At 38.3% G+C, this 12,369-nt stretch overlaps 1 protein-coding gene across 1 annotated transcript in view; it reads right to left on the reverse strand.

The window, feature by feature from the left end:
• The window catches only part of tmem131 (transmembrane protein 131), an 82,772-nt gene extending 71,476 nt beyond the window's left edge, over window positions 1-11,296 (reverse strand). Inside the window, exon 1 of the mRNA XM_041791081.1 lies at window positions 11,024-11,296. Within this exon, the coding sequence (XP_041647015.1) occupies window positions 11,024-11,177 (154 nt within the window). The 5' untranslated portion in view covers window positions 11,178-11,296. The remainder of the gene's footprint in view (window positions 1-11,023) is intronic.
• Window positions 11,297-12,369: the final 1,073 nt, after the last annotated feature.

A 12,369-nucleotide genomic window follows, 5' to 3' on the forward strand; every position in this document is an offset into this window, starting at 1 on the left:
GTGATCAACTATGAATAACATCTGCAAGGAAATTTTTGCTTTCCCACAAGCCATGAGACAGCTCATAATACCTACTTGCTGAGCAACCAGTTTGCAAGCATCCAGCAGCAACATAGCGAGCTCAGAGTCAGACTTGCAGCTAGCAAAGCTTGTGACTACGTGTAAAGCCTATCCAATATTTCCCCTAGCCTTGCTCAGTCACTTATCTTTTTCTCCCCTTAGCCTTCATCCCTTTACTTCCTCTTCCTTTACTGTCTCTCAGTCTCAGTCATCGTAACAATCAGTACTAAGACTACTAAGTGGCTTTTAGCAAAAGGCTGGTCAGATGCAACACGCTGCTAGCACTTCTCAAGCTACACAGTGCTGAAAACAAGTTATATTCACTGGTGGACATTATGTTATTCTGGTAGCTTTAGAACGACTTTATTGAGGGGAAAAAGTTGTATATTGGGCTTTAAGAATGTAGTTTTTAGTTATCCCCTCATCATGTTTAATCACATTTTTGTCACTATTTGTGGATGCTGTTAACACAAGATATTTCCAGGGACAGACACCAGAGAGAACACCTGAACAAACACTCAATATGAATATGAATAAGCAGGATTATTTGGACATTACGCTTTACTAGGAAAGATGAAGTTCAACGTCACACTCAACTAAAGACAGAACTTGAATACAGCTGCTGCAACAGGCCATGATTATCTTCACAAACCACCAAGTTATACTGCTTCAACTGATAACTCCATGCCTGAACTTTAATCTCTTGTACTTACAGAGCAGGAAAAAGACAGATCAGGCATGAGATCAGTGTTCAGTTTCCGCTCCACTTAGTGTGCATTCTCTTTGGCTTACTTCGTACAAAGAAAGAACATTATCTGTGGCCATTAACTTAGCAAATATATTTGTCTTTGGCTGGAGTTGCATAAGAATTAGCTGTTCAATACAAAGCTTTAACCCACTTCAGTTTAATGCCACACCAGACTCTTATAGAAGTCAACAATGCTCTCATTACTAACCTTTAGGACACACCCTGGCAGTTGGCCTACTTTTCAGCATTAAAGGCCGTCGCACGTTCGTTTTTAACTATAATGTTCAGGTAGAGAAAGAAGAAATCAGAGGCAGAGCTTTATCTTTCAAGGTCACGCAAATGTTGAAGAGACACTAATTTCGGACACGGAACCACTGTTATTTTTTTCCCTCCTTTCGAACAATGGGGAAAAAAGGTAGATCTTTTAGCTCTCAGCACAAATACAGCCAACAACTGATCACTTTATTAGTTTTCTCCTCAGTAGCTCATTAGCACGAATATCTGTCAGTCACAGTACATTCAGGGTCGACCAATATTGTTTTTTCAGAGATGATACCGATTATTAGTAACCTTGCAAAGCAGATGGATACGCCCTTTTCCTTGTTTCTCACTGGTGAATCCATCTTGCAAAGCTCCTGTCTGAACCGTTTGGGTTAGAAAGTGACAAGACCAATCAGCGTCAAGGGGCAGTACTTTCGGGCGCGGCGGAGTCGTGACGTTAGCAAGCAGCAACAAGAGGCTGGTGCCATTAGCGTGGATGCTGCTAAAGTGCCAGTTTTATCAGAACTTGACCACATTTCTTTGTTAAAAGAAGAACAAAGAACACTAGTGAGTTGTTTTCTTCTCAAAAATGACAAAAGATGTGTACTGACATGTCTATAGTCGCCATGGTTGATACTCGTTATTCATCGGTAGCTGCGCACGCACGCCTCGGTCGCAGTTACGTCACAGGTGTTGTTGTTCTGATTGGCCCATAAAGATATGACAGACAGAACGTTCATCCAATCACCCTCCAAGTTGTTTTTCAAAGGCCCTGCCCATTCCAAAACGCTATATATCGAAGGTTAGAGGTTAGATTATTAGTAATTCATAACAGATATTTGGACCCAATAGGTATTTATCATGACATATAAACTGTACTTAATGTGGTGAAAGTAAATTGCATGATTAGAAAACATGAAGGAAACATTTGGTGAGACTTCGGAGAGAGAAAATAAAGCCAAAGGGGGAAGACATGCCTGTCCTGCCCTGCAGTCCTTCTGTCAATAAACTTTTTTAGTTTCATTCCATCAAAAACCTTCAGATAAGTCAGTTTTAAAGAGGAGGTAACCCCTTCCAACAATTCATCTCAGAAGAAGGGCCTTGTGGTGGATGAAAATTTGACTTATTTTGATATAATAAGTTTTCAGAACTGTATAATTGATATCTATACCCATTTCAATACCCCAGCAGCAAACCCTACCCAGGAGACAGTTTGTAATTCCATTGATTACCAGCAATAGCAGGTAAATTCCAGTACTCTCTCTGAACTACATAAACATATTAGCAATGTTCTGGCACTGAGGAGCAGCAAATGTGTCTGCTTCACCGTCACATTCTTTGCTTTGTTTCTTCAAGACAGAAACATATCTTTGGCTTTGGCATCTGTATGCAACACCAAAAAACTAACCTAACTCCCTTTCACTCAAGGCAGCTTTTGTTAAAAAACATGACTTAAAACTCAAAGATTTTTTTAAAGCTTTGGTATTTTTTATGCTTTTGATCATTTATCAGATATTAGAACAAGTAGTATTAAAAAATATCAAAGTATTAAATGTTTAACAGAATTAGTTGCCTCTGCATTGCATCATGTACTATGATACAGCTAAAGAATCAAAGTTTACAGATTTTAATGACTATGTTATCTGAAGTGATAATCCAAGTTTTAAATAAAGTAACAGCACAAGGGTCTGTGTTTGCAGACAACACTTTTGAGAACTGGTAGCCCTCACAACCTCGTTTCAGAGTGCTCTCCACATGTTTCATGTTTGCCTTTTTTTGAGGATATATCACAAAAAAAAAAACATGAAAAAATGTAAAGAGATCCTGCCTGGCAGAGGTAGCAGCTGTAGCTCTGGAAAATTTTGCTTAGCTGTAGTCCTAACTGCATGCTGCATGCAGGCGTCAAATGACGCGCTGCATCGTGTTTCATCGCACACATGCTGTCCACACTGAATCTGTTAAATATTTATGTGAATTTCAGTTTTTCTGTGTGAAAAATATGACACCTAGTGCTTTTATGTTGAAGGCAGCGAAACAGACACAAAGTTCTTGAGGAGAGTGGAGGACAATCAAAGAAATGTGTCTTATCTACCCATTTACTTGTTCTTCGCCCATCTAAACGCAAACATCAGAGTTAAAAATAGGAATGGGTGAGGCACTGGGTCGCTTACAGGCTGTAATAAAAATCAATGTGATCGAGCTAATTTTGTCAATATCCCTTGCAGGGCAGGACGATTTAGGATAATGATCTAAGCGCGATATTTTCCCCCAATATTGTGATTTAATATGCTAATATTTTTTAAGTTCCTCATCTTATGCTGTTTTCTCAACAAACCCAAGCAATAAATCAGACAACCAACACAGTATGAGATACTTCAACTAGGGCTGAAAGAATTGGATTAAATATCTAACTGTGATTATTCTGACTCGTGTTGCAAATTTGATATGAATTATTGTAATGTTGGGAATGATCAATTTCATGTCACTTATTTTTTATAAGAAAAAAATACAAAAACAAGTGAAGTTTTTTTTCACACTATTCTAGAGAAAAATGGACACTTGATCTCTGCTGCAGAAAAAATATACTACACTAGTATTTTGGCACGTATTTTAGATTAATGAAATATTGCATACTCTTACACTTACAACTGAAAGTTGAGTTGTAAGTGCTCACATGCAGATGCTAAAGCACCAGTTGTGAACACAGACTCTTAAACATGCATTTTAAAGGTCACTAAAAGTTAGCAGCAGGGTTGTAACTAAATAGAATCTTCATTTAGATATGACACGTTAAATCCAACAATACTGATACATACTTTGACGGCACAGCAATAAAATTAGACGTCCTGGTCACCTAATCCTTGGTAATTTCTTGTTTTCAACTCTCAAACCTTGCAGGTAAAGTTCTGCACGCTGTCTAAAATGCATAAATATTTCTGTAGATATTATGTATAATATTATGTAGAAATGTTGACAATTCCACACTTGTCTAATGAAACAGATGAAGTCTTTTTAAATCAGTTTTCAGTACAGCTCATTAAAATAACCAAGGTTCTATCATCTGAGAATTTGCTGTATCCAAAAGTAGCCGTATATTGAAAAGTTTGCCAACCTTAATGTGCATTTCTACATGTGGCACAGCTTGACTCTACTCAGTTGTGGTACCAGGCATTCTGTTTTCCATTTTAGTGTACTTTGATAGTACCTAAATGTATGTGGGGTTGTCACAGCACAACTGGGCAAAACTACCATGACAACAACGGAGGACAGAGGCAATAGTTCTCCTGTTTTTCAGCCTCTGGCTTTTTGTCACAGCAAGGAGGCCAGTGTTGTTGCAGATACAGATTCTAGCAGCGAGACAAAATAATTTTGAAAATTACAGGAGAGTTTGGAAAGTTAAACAGCAGCAAAGCCAAAGACGAGAGGGGTTTGATTTCATATTAGAGATCTCACTCGTGACACTACTGGTCGTGATACTCTTTGACCAATCAGTGGTTGGCAGCAACTTGATGTCACATTGTAGTATCACCTCAGTTCATCTGGAACATTACCAGAGCTGATACCAAAAAAGTACCAGGTATGATCTCCAATGGAAAATTGAGAAGAGAAAGTCAAGCTGGTTACCACATAGTGGAAAAGCCCCGTTTACTGGCAGGTCACAGTAAAACAATGATGCGGCTCTTTCTTACTGCCTCTTCTTCCAAAAAAGCTTGAAATCCTTCTCAAATATTCTGTAATTAGATGGATTAAAAAACAAAAGTTTCACACATTTACAGTGAAACCCTGAGAGTCTTAAAAAGCTTAGAGAGCCCAAATTAAACTCACTCCTCAGCATTTATCATGCTCTCAATCTACTGAGAAGCTTTTCAGCGGACACCTGTGAAGTCAGCTTGTGTCACAAGAGCAACCGTTGCAGATCATGTTCACAGCACGCTTCAGCATGGGACGCTGTTATCATGTTTGACATGTAATCAACTCACGCTAGTAATAAAGTGCATCTAAGATTTGATTTTGGCTGCATATTGAAACAATCTCAATACTAGTGTGTGTAATGCTGCGAAACTGGCTCTTTTCTATAAATGGACATTTCTAACAGAGCCACACATAGCAAAAAAAATAAACACAGCAATGGTCTTCCAGTCTGTGGTTTTTAGCTTGCATGCAGAACATTACTACCTTTACTTTTTCAAAGTGCACTCCTGTCTCTTTCGTTCTGTGCATTGCTGATTTTATAGTTTAACCAAATTGTGGATTTTAGCCATGAGATGTGTAGAAATAATGAGAGAAACAAGCTGAGTTAATGTTAGCAGCAGCTCAGTTTGCAGCACCAGACGTCAAATAGGAGAGCAATTCATAAATGCTCATTTTTAACATCAAACTGCTTCCAGGTCCAGTGGAAAAACTCTTGAGCAATGTAACTGGTTCAAAACCTCATAACAAGCTAAGCACTGATAAACAAGTTAGGCTAGCAGCACACTAGATGGGACCACAGTCATGAGGATGGCTTCAACAAATTCGGATCATTATAATCCTCCAGATGTTTACACTTGATGGCCAGACTGCAAAATTATACACCTGCAGTCCGTAGTGACAGTAGTACAGTCATGATTCCAAGGATCTCACAGAAACTTTAGTGATTAAATGTGACTTAAGAAGAACAATAAATATGGAGAATGACTGAAGTTGTCAGCTGGCTGTGCAGTATGTTTTGCATGAGACTCATATGACTCCTAAGAGTTACCGTAGCTGTCGTAAACCAGTTGTTAATGCTGTGATCCAACTCACTATGCAAATAAAGTCAGACCCTGACTGGACAGGGTTCACTGCTGTGTATTGTTAATTATTTTTCTAACTTTTTTATCATTTTTTTAGCCAGGTATATTCAGTTAGACGACCCAGGAGAGTTCTAGCACAGGTCACACAAAATCTGTTAAAATATTGCTGCTTAAAATATTGGTACTGTGTGCCAATAATGACACATTACTGGAATAATAATAGTTGCAAGTACTAGAGTCCTCAAATATTCGGGTCCATCCCTATTAGCTACTACAAAATAGTGAACACGGTTATTAAGCGCAGCTCTGTTGCACCACTTTAAACACAGTGGCTGTGTGTGCAATGTGGGATGACCTAACAGCAATCAAGTGGTGTCATGATTCTCAGGGGAATGTTTTCACCCCTTACCCTTTGCCACTCTATTTCGAGGGGCAAGGGGAAAACGAAGGGAAGGACTAAGGGGTACAAATGGGATTGGCTCTTCATCTGTGAGGGAGACACTGCATAATCAGGGTATCCCCTCCACTTCACCCCTGCTGAAATGCAGACTTTTTTATAGGCATGTTGAGCAGAGGCAGACAAAGCAAGCTGGTGCACAACTGAGCCTAATGACGAGGAATTTCTAAACAGTTTTCAGTACTCAACCGGACAAAGTCTGACGGGAACAGCTGTGGAAGTTTAAAAGAAAGTCTAGATTTTCCACAAACACAATAAATTGACTTATCGCCCAGGCCAATCACACACTTGAAAATTACTTGGACTAATAATAGGTTGTGACTTCAAAAGCCTGATCGTTGAATGGGGAAAATGATGTTCAAAGTTGGGCCTAAAAAGCATCTAATGTGTTTCAGCCTTAAACTAAAATTAGTATCAACTCAGCTGGAAGCACCAGCTGACATCTCGTCTGTTAAAAGGAGAATCTAAGCAAGACTAATTTAACCAAGAACAGCTTACAGCTTTTATCAGAGGTTTTAGTGTAAAATGCAACTCTATAGCCTATGAAACTACATTTTTATGAGTCAAAGCAAATGTGTGTTTTTAGGCTTCCATATCTAGAACTGGCATCTTTAAACAAGAAGCACCATCAAATTATTTGTCCTGATGAAAATGATCACTTAAATGGAATGAAAACATCTTTACAGTGTATTTCAACACATGCCCCTGGGCTTAGATAAAAAAAAGCCACAGATTCAGGTGATCTAATCACTTGAGGCAACAACTCATGGTTTCATTTCCTTTTTAGATTTCGCTTCAGACATTACACAAGCACATCATGATAAACTAATGTTGGAGTTTTTTTGTGACATGCATAGGCATCTGAGGTCTGTAGGGAGAAGTTCATCCTGTTTTTGCCAAGTTAAAAAGACAAATAAATGATTTTTCATTGGCTATACAGAAAAGGCACTGAAGTGAAGCACAAACTTTGCACAAAGTAAAACATAACTGTGACTTTCAGGGGATTCTCTGTTAGTTCTCATGTTTCACTTCTTCTGGCATGGATGTGCATAAATCTGTACTGATGGCTCTAATAGTAAAATTGACTCAGGAGTGATTTCATTCACTTTGATAAGCCTGTAACGTTGACACTGGTTGAAGCATGACAAAGAGACTTTACAATATTTGCTAGTAACCCATGCAATGTGCCTCTATCAGTCGAGTGCACGTCTCATGAGATAAATTTCTGAATTGTGAACCCAATGCAAACAATTTATCAGCCCCAGACACGTTTCAGAGTTGGCACAGCTTATCATGGACGTGGACTGGAACTATACACTTAGGACCGGCAGACTTATCACTGTGACCTGACTAGGGTTGTCATGTTACCAGAATCCTAGACTTCAGTATCACACTAGTAGAAATCAAACAATATATCAATATGTTTGATTCCACCGCAACAAAAAAAACAACACAAAGTCCTCGGCAGCCTGCACCCACTACCTGGTATTGTCTTGTTCTGAATTATCTAAAGCAGCACGCAAACTCATTCTGTTTTGGCATCAAAACCTTGGCAATGTTGTTGTGCATTTACGACAGGTTAGAGGAGTTAACATGCAAGTTTTGATGGATTCACTCCACTCCTGTGCACTTTTCTTACACCATATCCTAACAGCATGCAAGTGTCAAACTCGCTGTCCACATTGGATTCATTCAATCGTTTATTCTCTGCCCTGTAAATTGTATTTTCCCTCTTGGAAATGGCATGACATCAAGCACTTTGGTTATAATGCTGACAAATCAAAGTGTTGTGATTTGTAGTAACAAGCCTTTGACAGCTTTCAGCCGAACAGTTTTTTTCTCCATGATGACACAAGTCTTAGAAATACATTTTACTCACGAGTATGGACTCTATCTCCACTTTGTAAACAAGTTAACAGTAAGGAAAATGGAAGAAAATACAGGAAATATCCCTGTTATACACTCCTGTTTCCTTGTCATCTACCTCTTTTCTTGTTACTCACACATCTCAACACAAGAAGAAATTAGGAATGAGGAAACCAAGGAAAAAGGTCATGACGCATCGTGCTGAATATCTTGCATGCTGTGAGGATACCACAATAACTATCAATGTAACGAGGCTGATCTTGTCGCAACTTTAGCTCATGTCGACCCATGTGTAGTCAGCACAGTTTGAGATAAGCAACTGCCACCAGCCAAATGCTGCTGATTTTGTGCAGTGGCAAGTGAATTTGTTCAATCTACCAGCCGCAGTGGCAGGGATATAAAGGTAATGTAACAGAGTGATTAGTGACAGGGTCTCAGTGGAGATTTAGTTACAGTTAAATCAACCATCAGGGACACAGCTGCAATGGAGATTCTAGATAGCCTTAAAACAGTTAACTAAATCAAGTTTACAAGCAAAACTAAGAGCATGTCAGTATTTCCATTATAATTTCTACATTGTAGGATACTTGAAGACTATAATCCTTGCTTATAATAATGTTATGCATCATTGCATAATACATCCTATAAAAAATGGCTTATAAAAACATGATTGGCGGATAATTGTCTAGTCCACAAGCCATAGTGGCAGGTAAACGAAAGGGTTAATTTCCAACCCAGGCCTGTTATAAAATAGATGTAGTTTTTCAACATTTCTTTACTTTTTGAGTCTACTGATCACTAAAATGGCAAAGATTTTACTTTCACACAGTCAAATTTGCACAGATCTCATCAGCAACACCCAAAAAGGCACCAATCAGCCTTAGTCCTAGGCACTAAACTTTCTACTTTTTAATCATCAAAAATGCAGGCAAATTCCTGCACACTGTACTCATTCCTCCCTTGCATACTTCTTCTATAAATTAGACGTCCTTTCTTAAAGTTCTAGTGCTGTTCAATTCCATCTATTTACGATTTACTGTTCACAAATATACATGATTAAAATGATGAGGTTGTATTGTTCTAAAACATGCAGATTCAAAAGTATCACAGTATCAAAAATGTATAAGCCTCAGTCCTGGGCAAGCAATACTGGGAACTTCCTAGCTTTCAGTTTGCAAAAACTGCAAGCAATGTCCTGCACTCTTCATTGCTCTCCTATGCACTTAATGATTTTAAAAAAATCTAGTTCATTAAAGTTTTAGTACTTTTGAATACTAGAGGTCACTGAAAAAACTGAGATTACATTTTTGTAAAACACATAGTACTAAAACGGTAACAAAAGTTTTGATTACTCAAGTCCTAGGCACCAATATAGGAAACTTTATTGTTTCTCATAATCAAATCCATAAAATCAAATTCAGACTTAGTCCTGAACCCTGTCTAAATTGAACAAAAATACAACGTTAAATGTTGCTGATGCTTTCAAGCAATGTAGGCAGTTTGCACTGCAGGAGTTGGCCTGGTGGATTTCTTTCTGTCCTGCATATCTTTCTTGCAAAATAGATGCAGCTGTTAAAAGTTTATTTACCTTTTGACACCATCACACTTTCAAATAACACAGATTGTATTGTTCTAAAGCATGTGGTACCTTAAAAGCATACAGAATTAAAGTTTCAAAATATATATACTTTGACAACCACAATTCTACATGCATGGGAACTTTCTTTTCAATCATCAAAGGCTAGGAGGCAAAGACCCCAACAGTCCACACTGCATTTTTAATACCAATGCATTGCCATTGTTCATAAGCAATTTAGTAGAGTGCCTGAGTTTTTTTTTTTTTGTCAGATTAATTTCTTTCCTGCATATCTTTGTTATCAAACAGGTGTAGATTTTCAAAGCCTTGCCACTTTTTGATACAGTCGTCACTGAAATAACAGACTGTATATGTTAAGTGAATAAATTTTACCAAAATGAGGCCAAAGTGAGTTCAAACAGCTTACACAAGATTGCTGCAATTTAAGATGGGTTCATTCATCTCCTAACCATGTCTTAAGAAAAAGGCATACTTTTTCTAAACCAATCTTTAAAATAAGAGACATTTTATCGTTTTTAAGGTGGTATAGAAAGTGTCCACATGTTTAACATCCTCGGACCTGACACTATCAGTAGAACTGATAGCTGAAAACTACAGTCCTTTAGATAACACGAGGCTGTCATTTAGCTCTGTTAGCAGATCAGTGCCAAGCTGGAATCGACCCAGGGTCAAAAGCAAAACCCTGAGCCACGTTTACAAATAAAAGTCAGCTGACTGCCTCAAACACTCCCTTTATTGAGAAGCGAAGTAAGATATGCTGTCAGTGACAGTGACACAATGTTGTCATTTATGCTACCAATGTGACACCTCTGAATTAAAAAAAAAGGCAAAACAAAAGCCCGTATAAGCTGACATTAGTCATAGCCGCGATGCTAACAAACGGGTTAATCTGCCTCTTATTGGTATTATTTTATATTTTAGTTGGTTAAAGCGTTAGCCTGACTTAGCCTTATATGGAAGGAATGACAACATGACAACATGCTACAGACAAGCTAATGTTAAAGGTAACGTTAAAGGCTACACAAAGCTAACGAAAGGTAGCACTCATTCTGAGCTGGCGTTACTGATTTAAATGTCAACACACTTCAGTTAAAAACACTCAGCGGCAAAGATGTAATTTAGCACAGTTAAACAGGTATAAATGTTAGCAAGATAGCGGGCTAGCTGGGTTAAAGTTGGCCCGCAGAGGTAACCTCAACCCCTCACTTCGTAGAAATGTCTACGGAAGTTAGCGTTAGCTAGCCAGCTAAGTTACAAACCTTGTTTATTGGCCCGCGTCGTGTGAATAAAAGCAATAAATAAAATCCTCAACAAGCCGATACATGATGTTCCGGTTCTTGTGAGAGCCCTCTCTGGGCTCGCCATGCTGCAGGTCTTTCTGTTACGATAAACACCGAGCGAGTGAGCGGACATGCCCGTGTAAACCTCTGCTGACTCTGTCAATCATAGCCGTGAGGGAAAAAGTCCACTGAGCAGCAGCAGCTAGCGGCTGAGCAGACGTTGGCTTCTCTTCTTCTGCGGTTTCTTCTTTTGCTGCTGATTTTCCTCTTCCGCGTCACGGTGCCGCGTAACTGGTTGACGCTCACAGCGGTGTGCTGCCTGCTGCTGCTGCGGAGGGAGGGGGGCACATTTTACCCAGAAAATGATTTAATTTGTCAAATTTTATAGTGCTAAATACAAGGGGTTGAAAGTAACAAATTACATTTACTCATATTAGTATAACCCTTTTCCGGGTTCTTGTACTGTTTTGAGTACATTTTGTAATCAATACTTTTAATCCTGCTTGAGTAAGTTTTAATGAGAGTATCTGTAGTTTTACTTGAGTTCTAAACTATTGTACTTTTCCCATATCTGCTGACTACAGCACACAGAGAGAATGACTGCACATCCCATCCATAAACAGCTTACCCCTGCTGAGGGTCATTTACTCATGTTTCTGCTGAACTGTTGTTTCTGATGTAAGACACATTTGCACCATGAGTGAAGTTATCCACTGAGTTAGAGTTTTCGCATGTGACTCTCAGTGCTCCTCATGGTTCATATTCTTCCTCAGTATGCATTGAATTTGCAGGTTGACTCTGCTTTGTTTATCTATGGAGCAATATAGACACTTAAATTGTTAAATTAACTATACGAGTTCAATTAACACTGTCAGTTTCACTGTATATTTAACTTTGTTACAGAGGTGTGACAGTGTAGTTGGAGATCTGTTCTCCTGTTTTTCTTGCCAATGAGGAACAGCTCCTCAGTAGCTTTTCTAAAGTTCACTTTAAATCAAATACTTTTTATTTTAACTTGAGTAGATTTATAGACCAGTACTTTTACTTTCACCAGTACTTAACTAAATTTCAGAAAAGTTTGCAAAATTGTTATTTCCTTCTTTATTGTAAATGTTTCTGTTATTTAGAATTAACATGACTTAAAAATGATCATTCCGTTCAATACAAAAATTTGCACTGCATCTGCAATATGAGCCAAAATCATGGCAATTTGATTTTTTTTTCAAAGTTGTTCAGCCCTAGCTTTCATGATGATTGCTATAAGACTTTAAATTAAATAAATTGCCCTGTTTCTTACTGTGATCAAAGTAGATGAATAAAGATAT

This window comes from Cheilinus undulatus, linkage group 7, assembly GCF_018320785.1.
Source record: "Cheilinus undulatus linkage group 7, ASM1832078v1, whole genome shotgun sequence".
Classification (NCBI taxonomy): domain Eukaryota; kingdom Metazoa; phylum Chordata; class Actinopteri; order Labriformes; family Labridae; genus Cheilinus; species Cheilinus undulatus.